General features: G+C 56.5%; 1 protein-coding gene across 4 annotated transcripts in view; it reads left to right on the top strand.

Moving 5' to 3' along the window:
- DISP1 (dispatched RND transporter family member 1) overlaps positions 1-5,353 on the top strand; it is a 114,573-nt gene extending 109,220 nt beyond the window's left edge. For all 4 annotated transcript variants that reach the window (XM_070401033.1, XM_070401034.1, XM_070401035.1 and 1 more), the window contains one exon: positions 1,722-5,353. In XM_070401033.1, the coding sequence (XP_070257134.1) occupies positions 1,722-5,330 (3,609 nt within the window). In that variant the 3' untranslated portion in view covers positions 5,331-5,353. The remainder of the gene's footprint in view (positions 1-1,721) is intronic.
- The last annotated feature ends 11,246 nt before the right edge of the window (positions 5,354-16,599 follow it).

Raw genomic sequence — 16,599 nt, 5'->3', positions numbered from 1 at the left:
TCTGGTGCTTCCGAGAGGAGTCTGCACGGGCTCCCAGGAGGGGCTGTTCCGAAGGCCGTGAACTGGCACTGGCTTCCGCATGAATCAGCAAGGCCAGGCTTGGCATTGGGACAACTTTCCCATTTTCTATAACAAGAACAGCCGTCAGCAGAAAGTCCTTCTCCGGGAAGAGCGGCCCATGGGAGGTACTGTCCCCGTGAACCCAGGTCGTCACACCTGCTAGTACCAGGCAGCGGAGCCGTTTGCCGAGAGAGGAAGTTCTCCTCAAGGGGTTCGGCCACTTTGAGTAAACTTTAAAGGATGCGGAGGAAATCATTAAACTCCTTCTTATTTATGGTATTAACTGTACATATTCATTTACAATCAGATATATCCCAGGGTGGGCACAAGTAGGTTCACAGTTGTGAGTACACATAACAGAGTTTCTATTCCTGTATGATTATTGTATTATTTCTTTGTACAACTATAAACCTACTTGTGCCCACCCCTGTGAATGTACATATTTCAGGAAACAGTTTTATTTTTGGGCTTTCATGCATCTTTGTCAGCGCTTCTGGTATCAACAATCACTTTTTAAAAAAATTGTTTTGAAGAGGTTTTTAATTGATTCTTAGAGAGAGAGAAAGGGAGAGGGAGAGAAACATCGATGTGAGCACAAACCATGATTAGCTGCCTCCTGCACGCCCCCTACCAGCTCCCTACCAGCTTGGGGAATGTGTCCCGACCTGGAGTTGAACCGGCAACCTTTAGGTGCACAGGGTGAGGCCCAACCAACTGAGCCACACCAGCCAATTGCTTTCTGATTCGCTGACAGTTTTCTAGGAGATGTCGTGATGCTTCCAACTGGGTTGATTGAGCCACTATACCTTCATCACCCAACGTTTCATACTGATAACCAGAGATTTTGGGCAAAGCCACAGATTGGTTTCATGAATCAATTGGCCCGTTGTCCTCTTAACTGATCCGGTAGGTATGCAGACCCAAGCCTCACAGCCTGTCCACGTTATTGCTTTTCAGAGGCACTTTGAAAAGGCTTGTTTACGGAAGGCGTGTTAATTTCCTCCCCTCTTTGAAACCACACCAGCACTAGCTGAAGTTGTTTCACACTTGCCTGTCATCCCCAAGCAGTACTTTGTTGTTCAGAGTTAAGTAGCCTAGCGAGGACTTTGCCACAGCAGGGCTCTGAGGGGAATGCACACTGGGCATTCACACACCAAGGATGGCTATTTACCTTCTGTAACTCCCTGGCCCTCGAGGCCACCTTAACCCAGACCTCTGAGCAACCCTCTTTATTAATTTACTTACTTAAAATACGTTTTTATTGATTTCAGAGAGGAAGGGAGAGGGAGGGAGAGAGAGAAACATCGATGAGAGAGAGGTCAAAGTGTCCAGGATGCAGGAGACCCTCACTTTTCTCTTATTTTGTTTTTCTATTGTTTGGTTTTTAAAAATATTTGTATTGATTTCAGAGAGGAAGGGAGAGAGAGAGAGAGAGAGAGAGAGAGAGAGAGAGAGAAATATCAATGACGAGAGAGAATCATAGATCGGCTGCCTCCTGCATGCTCCACACTGGGGTTTGTGCCCACAATCCGGGCATGTGCCCTGACCGGGAATCGAACCGTGACCTCCTGGTTCCTAGGTCGATGCTCAACCACTGATCCACGCCGCCCCGGTGAGCGACCCTGTTTTAAACGCCGTCCTCCGTGTGTCTCTCTCTGCAGATCAGGGCGCACCCCCAGTTCAGCGACCTCTGCCAGAGGACCACGGCCGCCTCCTGCTGCCCCAGCTGGACGCTGGGCAACTACATCGCCATCCTGAACAACCGGTCGTCCTGCCAGAAGATCGTGGAGCGGGACGTGACCCACACACTGAAGCTGCTGCGCGCCTGCGCCAAGCACTACCAGAACGGCACGCTGGAGCCCGACTGCTGGGACGCGGCGGCCCGGAGGAAGGACCAGCTCAAGTGCGCCCACGTGCCCCGCAAGTGCACCAAGTACAACGCCGTCTACCAGATCCTGCACTACCTGGTGGACAAGGACTTCCTGGCCCCGAGGGCGGCCGACCACCCCGCGCCCGCCCTCAAGTACAGCATGCTCTTCTCGCCCACCGAGAAGGGGGAGAGCATGATGGGCATCTACCTGGACAACTTCGAGCGCTGGAACGCGTCCGACGGCGTCACCATCGTCACCGGCATCGAGTTTGGGATCAAGCACAGCCTGTTCCAGGACTACCTGCTGATGGACACCGTGTACCCCGCCATCGCCATCGTCATCGTCCTGCTCGTCATGTGCGTCTACACCCGGTCCGTGTTCATCACGCTCATGACCATGTTCGCCATCATCAGCTCCCTGATCGTCTCCTACTTCCTCTACCGCGTGGTGTTCAACTTCGAGTTCTTCCCCTTCATGAACCTCACGGCGCTCATCATCCTGGTGGGGATCGGGGCCGACGACGCCTTCGTCCTGTGCGACGTCTGGAACTACACCAAGTTCGACAAGCCCCAGGCCGACACCGCGGAGACGGTGGGCGTCACCCTGCAGCACGCCGCCCTGTCCATGTTCGTCACCAGCTTCACCACAGCCGCCGCCTTCTACGCCAACTACGTGAGCAACATCACGGCCATCCGCTGCTTCGGGGTGTACGCGGGCACCGCCATCCTGGTCAACTACCTGCTGATGGTCACGTGGCTGCCCGCCGTGGTCGTGCTGCACGAGCGGTACCTGCTCAACATATTCACCTGCTTCCGGAAGCCCCAGCCGCAGGTGTACCCCCACAAGAGCTGCTGGGCGGCCGCCTGCCGGGCGGGCCACAAGGCCCTGTTTGCCGTCTCCGAGGCCTCGCGCATTTTCTTCGAGAAGGTGTTGCCCTGCATCGTCATCAAGTTCCGCTACCTCTGGCTCTTCTGGTTCCTCGCCCTGACCGTGGGGGGCGCCTACATCGTGTGCGTGAACCCCAAGATGAAGCTGCCCTCCTTGGAGCTGTCTGAGTTCCAGGTGTTCCGGTCGTCTCACCCCTTCGAGCGCTACGACGCCGAGTACAAGAAGCTCTTCATGTTCGAGCGCGTCCACCACGGCGAGGAGCTGCACATGCCCATCACGGTGATCTGGGGGGTGTCCCCCGAGGACAACGGCAACCCGCTGAACCCCAAGAGCAAGGGCAAGCTGACCTTGGACAGCAGCTTCAACATCGCCAGCCCCGCGTCCCAGGTCTGGATTCTGCACTTCTGCCAGAAGCTGCGAAACCAGACCTTCTTCTACCAGACGGACGAGCAGGACTTCACCAGCTGCTTCATCGAGACCTTCAAGCGCTGGATGGAGAACCAGGACTGCGACGAGCCGGCCCTGTACCCCTGCTGCAGCCGCTGGAGCTTCCCCTACAAGCAGGAGGTCTTCGAGCTGTGCATCAAGAGGGCCATCATGGAGCTGGAGCGCAGCACGGGGTACCACCTGGACAGCAAGACCCCGGGGCCCCGCTTCGACATCAACGACACCATCCGGGCCGTGGTCTTGGAGTTCCCGAGCACCTACCTCTTCACGCTGGCCTACGAGAAGATGCACCAGTTCTACCGGGAGGTGGACGCGTGGATCTCCCGCGAGCTGAGCTCGGCCCCCGAGGGCCTGGGCAACGGCTGGTTCGTCAGCAACCTGGAGTTCTACGACCTGCAGGACAGCCTCTCGGACGGCACGCTGGTCGCCATGGGGCTGTCCGTGGCCGTGGCCTTCAGCGTGATGCTGCTCACCACCTGGAACGTGATCATCAGCCTCTACGCCATCGTCTCCATCGCGGGGACCATATTTGTGACGGTCGGCTCTCTCGTCCTGCTGGGCTGGGAGCTGAACGTGTTGGAGTCTGTCACCATCTCGGTGGCGGTGGGCCTGTCGGTGGACTTCGCCGTCCACTACGGGGTGGCGTACCGCCTGGCCCCGGACGCCGACCGGGAGGGGAAGGTGGTCTTCTCCCTGAGCCGCATGGGCTCCGCCATCGCCATGGCCGCCCTGACCACCTTCGTGGCCGGGGCCATGATGATGCCGTCCACCGTCCTGGCCTACACCCAGCTGGGCACCTTCATGATGCTCATCATGTGCATCAGCTGGGCCTTCGCCACCTTCTTCTTCCAGTGCCTGTGCCGGTGCCTCGGGCCGCAGGGCGCCTGCGGGCAGATCCCTCTGCCCAGGAAGCTCCAGTGCAGCGCCTTCGCCCACCCCTCGCCCGCGAGTCCTCGGGACAAGGGACCCAGCAAAACGCACAGCGAGAATGCTTATCACGCGGGTCTCCGGGGCCAGAATTCGGATGCGGAGCATGAGTTCTACGAATTGGAGCCTCTGGCGTCCCCCAGCCGCCCCGCCTCTGAGAAGGCCGCCTACGAAGAGACCCACGTCTGCTCCGAGTGTCTGAGCGGCCCGGCCAAGAGTGCGGGGATGCCCGTGCCCGCGGCTTACAACGGCGAGCTCGGCCAGAGCGCCCGGGGCGAGCCGAGCTCTGCCTTGTTGCAGCCGGCGCTGGACCAGCGCGCTGTGCGCCACTTCTTCTCTCTGAGTCAGAGATGCGGCTGCCCAGCTGCCTACAGACACGTGCAGTACGGCCCACACTCCTGCCACCAGATGGGCGACTGCTTGTGCCACCAGTGTGCCCGCGCTGCCGGCGGCTTCATGCACGTGCAGAACGGCGTGGCACCCCTGCCTGTGGCGCACCGAGCCCCAGAGGGCTGCGTGCCCCCCGTCCCGCACGTCCACCACTGCCCCTGCCTGCAGGGCAGAGCGCACCCCCCAGCAGCGCAGAGCCCTCTGTCACGGAGCTGCTTCCTGCACCCCGGGCAGCACCTGCAGGCCCAGGACCCAGCGGGCAGGGGCAGCGGACACAGCCTGCAGGGCCTCGAGGAGCCACGCCCGCAGGTGGCCGAGCCGTCAGCCCTTGTCTGCAGGAGCTCAGGGTCCTCGCAAAGAGCAGGTGATCCTGAGAATAGCCAAAGGGGACCCGGTCCGCACAGAGACACGGGGACCGTGGCGGGCGGGGCAGGGGCTGAGGACCAGGACTCCGGGTCCGCGGGGCAGCCCGACAGGGCGGAAAGGGGGGCTGAGCCCTGCCCGTCACAGACCGACGTCCCCGTGAACTCAGAACGTTTGCATCCGAACGAACCAAAATTTCTATTGAACCATTTCGTGGGGGAGGCCGGGTGCGGGTCCTGCCCGAACCGCCCCCAGGGCTGCGGCAGGATGGCGCGGGCGCGGTGCGGTGCCCACTGCCGGATGCCCGCCTTCGAGGCCGCCGTGCCTGCCGTCTTAGCACACGCGGAACTTTCTGGTGAAAGTCTGTTAATAAAAACACTTTAATAAATGCAGTATTAAATTCTAAATTCCGAACCGGCGCCTCGATTGTTCCTTTGAAGGGGAGATGAAACCCAGAAGGTTAGAAAAGGAGCCCAAATGCGCAGGAAGGAGGTTTCACTTTGTTAAAAATCACGGGAGACTTTGGTATTCCGTGTGAACGGTCGGACCCATATCTAAGAAGTGGTGGTGGATCTGTTTTATACTTTCAAAAAGTCCAGTTGTCTTACATCTAAATCCAGTTCGAAAAACAATGGTCTCTCCCAGCAGCGAGTCAGAGAGCGGAGTGTGAGTTACCTAGAAGTTTCCGTTCTCCTGGAAACCCCGTTTGCCTGATAGCTGCTTCTAGCTGCTTCTGGTGCCGTGGTTGTCAGTAGTTAGGACATTTGCACACGCCACGAATGTGGGTTTTGGTAGAGCTCCTTTTGCTGGAATTCAGGAAGTGGAACTGTCGGCATCCTGCCCCTTCTGAAGAAAACTGGTAGAAATATTTCTAAATACCATGTCCCCCAAACCCCCAAAGTTATATTTGTTATTTTCTAGGAATGGTTTTCTATATTACATCTGCCTCTTATTCAGGGCTTTCAAAAAAGAGTAGGAAGGGATCTCATGGTGTCCTGACTCCAAGCCACCGCCACCAAACCACAGTACTAGGTGGCTTTCCAGGTTTGCTTGAATACTTCAGGGACGTTAATCCCTTATCACTGGGCAGCACAATATCACTATTTCTAACTCTGTAATGTCCTAGAGAATTGCAAAGCAGATAATAGATTAAGTGATAAGAGAAAAGGGCCCTTTCACTGTGAAATATTTGTAACTGGAGGGTATTTGCTTAGTGAAGGAATTGCAGGCTGTTCCGAGGACATGCCTTTGAGATTGGGGTCCCCGTGACCACAGTCGGTTCCTGACTTCCCTGCAAGGTCACCTTTTAAGCCCCGGCTGACTGGGAAGTGGGGTGGGCCCAGGGCGCGAAGCTCATCACAGAGAAGAGCTGTATTGTTTGAAAGAAGCTTCGTGGCTTCCTCTTACAGGTAATTGCTGTGAAATGCACACCCCCCTAAGACAATATTCTTTAAAGTTATGCCGAGCTGCTCTGATATTAAATGTCATTGCAAGAATAGATGCCCCCGCCTCAATCATCCTAACTTTTGAAACTTTGTGTCACGGGTAATAGGAAGAGTCGTTTTACAAATGGGGTCTCACGGACCGTTAAATGTTCCTGATTCACGTTGGTTCACATGGAAACCGCCTTTCCACCAGCCGTTAGGACCGTTTCTGACGGAAACATGAGGAAACAATGGCTTTGAAAGCAGCTGTCTTTTCTCTTAAAAGAGAAGGGTCATGTGAGAAGAAAAAAAATGAAGCCTGGGTTAAAAAAACTCAAAGACCCAACTGAGATTGCTTCTCACTGGATTCAGACATAGCCACGAGAGTAGAAATCTGTTGAAATTATGAGGTACGTTTTTTGTTTTTTTTAATGCATAGGTAACTATCATGTTCAAATATTCTTCACAGCAGAGGATTTTTCCAAAATGCTTGCTGGCATTTAGTTTATCTCCAGTTGCTACACTAATCTATGTAATCCATGATGGGTTTTTTTGTTGTTAAAACGGCCACTTTCATTAATGTTTGATTTTTATACACTCAGAGGTTTTATATCTTTGCATTAAATAGATAGAAAAAGAGATAAGGCATGAATATCTGTAGTTGACTAGTAGAATCTTGTACCTTTTGCTGTTGACAGTGTTTTAACTGCCCTGATTTTGGATTTTTTTTTTTTTTTTTTGGTGGATTTTTTGCGTGTCTCTTCTCATGAGCTTCAGAAACCAGTGTGCACACCCAAGAACAACTCGCCAAGTGACCAGATCAACACCGTTTCCATGGACTTTCCTGAGCCGTCGGTTGCAGCATGAACGTGACCACACGCCGGCCAGCTAGGTCACAGCTTGCTAACTCAGCAGGCCTTCCTGAGAGTGGGGTGTGAGCGCTGTTCTAATTGCAGGGAGTCGAGGGGAAGAAAGCAATGATGTTCTGCCTCCAGCAGTCTGTTCAAAAAAGGGCCCCTCCTAGAATGGACATTCTTCAAGAGTGTCTTGAGGCCTGTAGAATTTTAATCTTGAATAAGAAGATAAGTCACCCCGACCAGCATGGCTCAGTGGTTGAGCGTTGACCTATGAACCTGGAGATCATGGCTCTATTCCCGGTCAAGGGCACATGCCCGGGTTGCAGGCTCCATCCCCAGTAGGGGGTGTGCAGGAGGCAGCCGATTAATGATTCTCTCCCATCATTGATGTTTCTCTCTCTCCCTCTCCCTTCCTCTCTGAAATCAACAAAAAATATGTATTTTTTTAAAAGTCAGCGGCCAGGTTGTTAAGAGCATCTCTGTAGAGCATACATCTTCCTCTGAGGGGGTTTAAGCCAACATTGGAAAAGCCAGTCAGCACCTCCCCCGTCCTCCCCGGGCTCCTAAAATTCGATCCATTTCTTGACTTGCTGCTTATTATTCATGACTCTGTGATATCCCCGACCCTGACTATCACAGCGAGTCGAGTTACATCTCACATACTCAAACCAACCGGAATAGCCAAACTTCGACATTTATAATCGTATTTTTTTACATAACTCTCTGTACTGTAACTACATCTTCCTAAGAAATGAAGGGCAGGTTATTTTCAGTACGAGGTTTGTTGTTGTTGATGTCGTTTTAACTAGTAAGATTCTTATAAATGAGCTGGTTTTAACTTGAGACAAAGTGACAATCGGGAAAATTTGCTCAACCTCTATTCACTAATTGGACCTTTCTGGTCAGCGATCTGGACTTCCAATTTCCACTATTTAAAGGAGAAAGGATTTGCTAAGTAAATCAATAACCCAAACGAGATTACGAAGAGGCTATTTGCCTGCCTAAGAGATCAAACCTCCAGAGTTTACAACACGGCGTTAGTGCAGTATTTTTGGCAGCATCATATGACCCTTAACAAATCTCACTGATAAAGAATGGTCCAGTAGGACTGACGCTCTCGAAGCAAATCTCTACCAGATGTTTAGGGACTAGCTGAGAATAATAAAATAGCATCTATTTTTAAACAGACTTAGCTGTGATCTTTGTTGGACTCTCTTCACTCCCACGAGGGCCATTGTTCGGCCGCGGAAGCTCCCGGGTCTGCAGGGACACTTCCGGTCCTCAGCACTCCGGCCTCTAGCCGCAGGCTTACCCTCCCTCCAGCAAAATTTCTTTCCGTGCAAAGATCTGAGAAGGCTTTGGGAAACCAGCAAATCTCTGGCGACATCCTCACTCAGGTTGAAGTTCACCAGTGTCTGTCCTTCTCTACAGTCTGATCTCTTCACCTTCCATTTTCTGAATAGTGTGTGTGATTAGTGGGATAGGTCAGGTGGGAAGAGGTAGATGCTAAACAATCTTGGGTCGTTGAGTAAGATCCCAACTTGAATTTTCACCCTATTCTGAAAAGGATCTGAAAAGAACCCTGAGCCCTCGCCGGTTTGGCTCAGTGGACAGAGCGCCGGCCTGTGGACTGAAGGGTCCCGGGTTCGATTCCGGTCAAGGGCACATGCCCGGGTTGTGGGCTCGATCCCCAGTAGGGGGCGTGCAGGAGGCGGGCGTTGGATGTTTCTCTCATTGATATTTCTCTCCCTCTCTCTCTTCCTTCTTCTCTCTCTAAAAATAAAATAAATAAAATAGAATGTTGCCTGGAAGAAAAAATACTGTCACAACACCTGTAACAAAGGATCAATATCTCTCTCACCCAGGACTGAAAGAAAAGGAAACCCAGTGGAAAAGCGGGCAGACCATGGAAACAGGCACGTCACCGGCGGAAGCTTCCAAATGGGCCCTCTGTTTGCTAGATGACTGACTTAAGCCATCGGATTGGCCAGAATCTTAAAGATGGATGGCGCCCAACGTCGGAGAGAACGTGGGGGAGAGAGGCGGTTTGGATGAGTGAAAATCAACACACTATTTTGGAACGTCAGCTCCTGACAACCATTGTGAATGTGTATAGTGTGTGACACAGGAGTTCCATTTTTAAGGCTCTTTCCTCTAGCGATGACAGCATGCGTGTGCCAAATATATGTGGGGTGTGTGTGTGGGGGGGTGTTCGTGATGAGAATTTAAAACAAATGTAATGTCCACCAATAGACCCCCATTAAATAAAACTACATAAAAGTGATGCAGGCGTTTCTTAGCTGCGTGGAAAGATACCCAGGGCGCAGAAGGAAGTGGGGGGAAGTGTTGCCAAGAAAATGTTTAGAACGAGTCGCACAAAACTTTCAGCAGAGGCTCCCTCTGCGGACCAGGGCTGAATCTCCCTTGATTTGCCTGCCGTCCAGGTGTAGATCCTAATGACTAATGAAGGAGTAATTTCCCATTACTTATGTGCTTTTTATTCGATGTGATTTTAACTTTATTTGCTTTAAACATTAAGATAAGAAAATCATTAAGTGACACAGGTCAGCCTCCATGCTGGAATCGAAGTGCGGCCTGTAATTGAGGTGTGTGCTGTCATCAAGACGCATGGGAAACAAGCAGGAAAGGTAGGAGGCACCCCAAGTGTTTACTGTGATCCATGTAATTAGCCCCTTTTCATTTATGAGCCAGGGGATCCCTTAACAACCTTAGGGAAGAAGTCAGCAATATCATCCCTAGTTTATGGACGTGCACACTGAGGAGGAGAATCGGGAAACACTCATCCGGCCACATGGCCACAGGCGCTGGGGAATCACATCACGGAGACTCGGGTTCAGCTGGAGTTCACAGCCTGTGGGGCTGGTCCTGGGCTCTTCGTCCCCCTTACTGATGGGGCGGGGGGATTTGGAAGTCTGACTCGCCCAGGAGAGGCCAGGGGAGTCGGATCTTAAGGGAAAAAAACCTGAGTTAGGTTCACACCTGCTGGCCCGCCTGCCGGGAGGCTGGGGCTGCGCGTGGGTGGGGCTGGGCCCACGCTCCCAGGTGAGATTAGTTTGTGGATTAATGATGCTCAGGACCTGTTATATTGGGAGGCGGCGTTGTTTGTCCTGCAAGCATAGGTTTGGAGACGCCAAGGATGGAATGCCGAGTGGGAGCGTTTGACCGTCCAGTGGGAAACGGAGTGAGCAGGCGAGGCTCCGAGGGACAAGGTCGGAGGAAGAGGGTGAGGTAGGTCTTGGAGGCCCACGGGGGCGTGCGGCCTGGCTCGGTGACATGAGTTTGTGATGGGGGCCGGTGTCTGCTGCTGCAGGAGGCTGGCTGTTGGTGGCAAACTCTGCAGTGCCCCGCTGGGGTCGGTGGGGTTGGCCTCTGCTGCGTCCAGTAGAGGGGGGGTTGGAGGGTAGGCCGTGAGCCAGCACCTGGCCGGCAGGTCTGCCTGGGGCACCTGGCTGGGTGGCCAGCGGGTCGGTCAGTTTCTTGTTTGGGTCCCCATCAAACGCAGAGGCTGGGGCCCACGGATGGGAAGAAGGGCTGCCTTCTGCGGACAGCGGCATGGCCGTCTGTGTGGTTTCAGAGGCTTTCCCGGGGCAAGGGGCTGCCCACCGCGGGCGGGCCCGGCCTTCTCGCCACCCTACCCGCTGGTCTTTCGCCTGGGATCCCTCCGTCCTGCTCACTCCCAGGCTGAAGGCCGGTGGCGTCCACCCTCACCCCCTGGGCAAAAGCCCAGCCTGGACGTGGCTGCCGGGGTCGGCAGGAAGCAGGCTGGGTGCGGGGGGAGGACCGACGCCCCCCTCGTCGGCTGGGGCAGGTGGCGGGAGTAAACAGGAGGTTGTCGGGCGCTGGAAATTCCCGAGTGAGGTCTTTCTTTATAACTGGGAGGAAGGGACATCCTGACATTGATCGGGGAGATGGTCCCCGCTCAGCATCTATTCCAGACCCACACGGAAGGGCGGGCGGCGGGCTTTGTCCTGTGACCCGACGGCCAGGACACGCCAGGCCGGGGGTGGGCGCCCGGATGCCCCTCCAGGCCAGGCAGAGGGAACTTAAGGTCCTGGGAGCCCTGGGAGGGACTCAAACCCAGCCCCGCCCTCTCCAGGGGACCTGAGGCTGGTTGGTCCCTTTGCGTCTCTGGCTGGGCTGTGGGGTGAAGGCAGCTTCCTGCTGGGCTGTCTGGGACACCAGTGCGCACCCCTCATGCCGAACACAGGGCCCTGGGGACCTCGCCTAGGAGGCGGCCCAGGCTGTTCACCCTGGTCATTCAGGAGCTACGCCTGCCCCCAGGCAGCAGGGACCTGGAGGACAGGGCCTGAGCGGACACAGTGGCCACTGGGTGGATGGCCTGTGCTCCCTGTGCGTGAGGATCGGTGGCACATACTGGGGTCCAGCAGGGCCAGCTCCTGTCTGCCTCCCTCAGCCCCTTGCTCCCGGCCCAGTGAGCTAGTCCGTGCGAGACCCCGGGGCCTGCAAATTAACTGCCTCCCCTCCTGTCTCCGCTGGGATCGCAGACCTGCCCCCCAGCAGCCCCCGTGGCCTCGAAGTAAACACTCCCTCGGTTTGTCCCCCAACATCATTGAGTTCTGAACTGCTGAGGTTTTCAAGAGAAAGTGCTGGCTTAGCAGGTGAACTGAGTCTCGGGCTGGGAAATGTCCTGGCTGGGGCCTCCTCTTCCGGGAGGTTGGGAGCCGGCGCCCGTCATGGTGGATCAAGGGGGCCTATGAGATCCTGAGGACTTCAGGGGGCCGGGTGGGCCCCAGCGTTCGGCGAGGGGATCTCGGTAAAGTCGGGGCCTCAGAAGGGCCATTGCGTCGCTGAAGCAGTTCCTGGGGTCGTGTGGGCCCAGGCGATGGGAACGGAGCTCGGGAAGTCCAGCGACCACCCATCCCCTCTCTGGGTCCCCGCTCTGGTTCCCTGGGAGAGAATCGCTTTGAGGTGGGGGTGCCTGTTTAGCCCAGCACCGCCCCCTCCCCGGGGACACCCCCGGAGGCCGCTGGTTTGTGCGCCAAGCTCTTCTCGAGGAATGACAGGCTCTCGGTTTTCTCTGATCCTCTTACCCCCGGCGTGTTTCAGGCTCACATAATGCAGTCCCCCTTTCCTGGAAACTGGATATCGGGGTACTTCGTGGCCAAGCACAACTGTTCCCTGCTGTGGGGAAGGAGCCAGGGGTGGGAGGTGGCAGGGGCCCCATCTCTCGGAGCTCCCCTGACTCCTGGGTGCGGGGCTGGGGTCAGGGGGCCCAGGGAAAGCAGGGATTCCTGGGGGAAGGGTGGCCTGCAGGCCTGGTGGGACTCAGGTGTCCCCTGCAAGTTAGTACCGAGGTCGAGGCCAAGTCTGTGAGGCCCGGGTTCCCCTCGGCTCCCAGGACCCCGAGGGGAGAGATGCAAGGCCACTGCCCAGGCCCAGAGCTGGCCTGGTCTGCATCCCAGGGACCCCGGGAGACCACAAGGGCAGGGAGGGGGTCCCCTGGGGGCAATTGGGAGAGAGGCAGCCATGGGCGCTGACCCAGAGCCTCTCGGCTGCCGAGCTAGAAACTAGGCCCGATTCCCACAAGTGCACCCCGAGCCTGGGGTGCCCCCTCATTTTGCAGGGGTTGGGCCATCGCCGGGCAGCGGTTTCTCAGGGTTGGGGGGGTGGGGGAGGGAGGGGGTTTGACATGAGAAACAGCTGGAACCCGGCGCTCACACTCACTCAGGTTTCACTCTGTTGTGATGGAGGATTAGCAGGAGGAGAGGGGGCGCAGCTGTGGCCGGCCTTGGCCTTCCAGGTCTTTCTCCCTGGGCCGGCCTCCGCCTGAATTTGGGTGCTTGTGTCTGTCTGAAGTGGGGGCACAGGAAGGACCCTGTGTTTGCGCACTTGACGTTCATTCACTGATGCTCACAGCGTCATCCCTTCACGCACGTGGTCGGCAACCAGACGCTCTCGCTTGTGCGCTGCTGGGCCCGAAGGTGTCAGCAGCCCCAGGGCTGAGAGGGCCGAGCTGGGTTAGGGGTGTGGGGAGCCAGGGCCAGGAGAGTAGACGATGGTCAAGGCCTCCTCCAGGCTCCGGGGCTGGGGAATGGGGACTAGAGAGAAGGTGCCAGTGGGGAGCGCCTCGAGGCCTGGCCGGGCTGCCTGGAGCTCGGGGTCCTGGGCCGGCCTGATGGGCTCCTTGCTCTGGGCAGAGCTGGTCAAGTTTCCTCCCACCCCAAGCTGTTCTGTCTGCTTGGCAAGAGCCACAGAGAAGGGCCCAGACGGAGCACCCAGGGTCAGATCCTGGGCGACCATATTGTCCGTGGGTGGCTCCTTAAGTCAGCGCAGGTGCTGGGGCAGGTGCGGCCTGGGGTTATGGGCATGGTCTCCCCCTCCCCGCCCCCCCCCCCCGCCCCCAGCCTGAGACAGGGGCTCAGCGCACAGCTGACCCCACCCCGGTGGCTCCAGGGCTGCATGGACAGCTGTTGGCAACATCCAAGTGACCCCAGAGTCTGACCACTTCTTTCCTCCCTGGGGACAGGAGGGAGCTTGTATTTTTACTATTTATTCATTCATTCATTCATTCACTCATTTAATTATTTTAATCTTAAAAACCAATGGGTTCTCTAAAAGCACCCAGATAGGTAGGTAGTACCTCTTTAAAAAAATTTTTATTCTTTATTGATTAAGGTATTACATATGTGTCCTTATTGCCCCCCCACCCCCACTCATGCCCTCACCCCCTGGTGTCTGCGTCCATCGGTTAGGCCTATATGCACGCATACAAGTCCTTTGGTTGATCTCTCCCCGTTACCCCCACCCTCCCTGCCTTCCCTCTGAGGTTTGACGGTCTGATGGATGCTTCTCTGTCTCTGGATCTGTTTCTGTTCATCAGTTTATGTTGATCATTATATCCCACAAATGAGTGAGATCCTGTGACATTTATCTTTCTCTGACTGGCTTATTTCGCTGAGCACAATGCTCTCCAGGCCCGTCCATGCTGTTGCAAATGGAGGTTGTATTTTTAAACCTCACATCCCAGGTGCCCTCCCTTCCTGGAAGGAAATGCTCTGGTGCTATTGTGGAAAGTGAAAGTAAAGGTCATCCATGCGGCCTGGGGAGCTGGGGAGGGAGGGTTAAGGGAGGGAGGGGTGCTGGGAGCTTTGCCCTGTCAGGGAGCAGGGACATACACACAGACACGTGTTTCAGGTCCAGCAAAAGTGAAGGCGGAAGGCACCCCGAGACCCAAGCCACGTCCCTCACCAGCAGCCCTTTGCGTGTCCGCCAGCCTGTGACTCCCGAGCAGGGGCCCAGGCCGCCCAGAGAGAGTTCCGGGCTGAACACGTCCGGGCCCACTGGTCTCTCTGGGTTCCAAGTTCACGGCACCGGGTGCTGGTCCTCCACGCTCCCTCTGGGGAGCTGCGTGCCGATGGCAGGGAAGGCCCTGCCGTGGTTCAGAAGAACATCCCCGTTAAGCGTCCTGAGGGAGGATGCTTGAGTACGTTCACATTAGATCAGCGGTTCTCAACCTGTGGGTCGCGACCCCTTTGGGCGGTCGAACGAGCCTTTCACAGGGGTCGCCTAAGACCATCCTGCAGATCAGATATTTACATGACGATTCATCACAGTAGCAACATGACAGTGATGAAGTAGCAACGAAAATCATTTTATGGTTGGGGGTCAGCACATGAGGAACTGTATTTAAAGGGCCAGAAGGTTGAGAACCACTGCATTAGATGCTGCATCGGGAAATGATAGCCGTGTCTGCCCAAGAGCCAGCAGGCAGGGTGTGAGCGAGGGGCGTTGTGCTCAAATGAAAGATGAATGAAACCCCTTGATCACGGGGCCACCTGCATCCCCTTCTCTGCACGTTGCTGATTCCACGCCGGGCCCTGGGGGACTCGCCCAAGGGTGCCTGGAACCTCCTTGCTGACCCCCCTCGGGAGGCAGGCTGGGGAGCCAGGCCTGACCAAGCCCTCGATGGCCAGACCCCACGCCAGCGCGGAGCCACAGCCCCCCAGTGACACTCCATAGAGAGGTGTTCGCCTCCGCCCCAAGGCCCTGGAGCTGGGGTGGGGAACGTCCGGCCCTCGGGCCACACAAGGCCCCAGAAATCCTGTGGCCTGGCCCTGCCAAAGCCTTAGGGGTGAATGATTAAATGTTTGAGCAAACACAGCAGGCTCATTTGCAAGTCGATCCTTTTGTGTGGCCCTTGAATGATGTTATAAACACCCAAATGGCCCCTGGCAGAGAGAAGGTTCCCCACCCCTGCCCTGGAAGATGGAGTTGCCTCTCCTGGCACCTCTGGGCTGGAGGAGGCACAGGTGGGATGGCTGTGGCCCACGCAGGCTCTGACCCGGTGTCAGGCTGGTTCCCGGGCCGGACAGGGGCTCCTACGGTTCTGGGAGTCTCCGGTGACCAGGCAGGCCACCACTTGGGGGCCAGGGGAAATGACTGAGGTCCTGTCTCCTCTCCCGCCGGGTGGGAGTGGGAGGCTCCTGTCATGCTGAGGGCAGGACGGCGTGGCTGGGTGCTCCCCACACCTGTGAGCTCCCCAGGGCAGTGGCCGTGGCTCTGGGTGGCTCCCACGCCTGGCCATCGTCCCCAGGGCCTCTGCACGGGGCCCTGCGTGCTGTCTCATCCCCATCAGACAGCAGGGCCCTAGAGGGGACACGTGCTGGGCGTTCAGACGCTTGTACATCGCAGGGCAGCTGGTCACGAGCCGGCCATGACCAGGTGGGCACTGTTGGCCGTGTCACTGTGACCTCGGCTTTGTACACGTTCCTTCTGATTATTCGATGAGGAAGTGGGGCCTCAGGGAGGCTAAGTGACGTCGGTACAAACAGAGACGGGGAGGGTGGAGCTGGGCTTGGACCTGGCTTCTCACCCCAGCTGGTCCCCACTCGCTCTCTCCCTCGTGGAAGCCCACAGGTGGTCCCTCCTCCCCTCCTCTCCCCTCCCTTCTCCTCCCCTCTCCAGCGTCTCATTTCCCACGCTCACCTGGGCTGAAAAAGCCCAGGAATTCGAACTGGTCGGAGGCCCCTGCCCGCCCCTACCCCCCACGCCTGGCCGAGAGGGCACGGGGCGGGGCCTGCGCTCCCCCTGGCAGCCTCCCCGACCCTCATGGGTGGGTAGGGTTGCCACACTTAGCAAATAAAACATGGGCCACACTTGTACCAACAAAAATCTGTTGTTTACTAGTATCTGACATTCAAATGTAGCTGGGAGTCCTGCACGCCCCCTGGCCCCCTGGCCCGGCCCAAGCAGGCTGCTGTCCAGGGGGACATGAGCCCAGGGGGAGGCTGGGAAGGAGAAATAGAGCTGACAGGGGGGAGAGGGTGCGAGGGCAGGAGGGCAGGGAGAGGGGCGAGGGAGGAGGGGGTGAGTCCTGGCTTCCCGTGTCCA

Source organism: Myotis yumanensis, unplaced genomic scaffold (genome assembly GCF_028538775.1).
Source record: "Myotis yumanensis isolate MYYU_CA2020_CCGP unplaced genomic scaffold, mMyoYum1.0.hap1 SCAF_22, whole genome shotgun sequence".
Classification (NCBI taxonomy): Eukaryota; Metazoa; Chordata; class Mammalia; order Chiroptera; family Vespertilionidae; genus Myotis; species Myotis yumanensis.
Note: the sequence above shows the minus strand (reverse complement) of the source record. Positions and strands in the feature narration are given on the sequence as shown.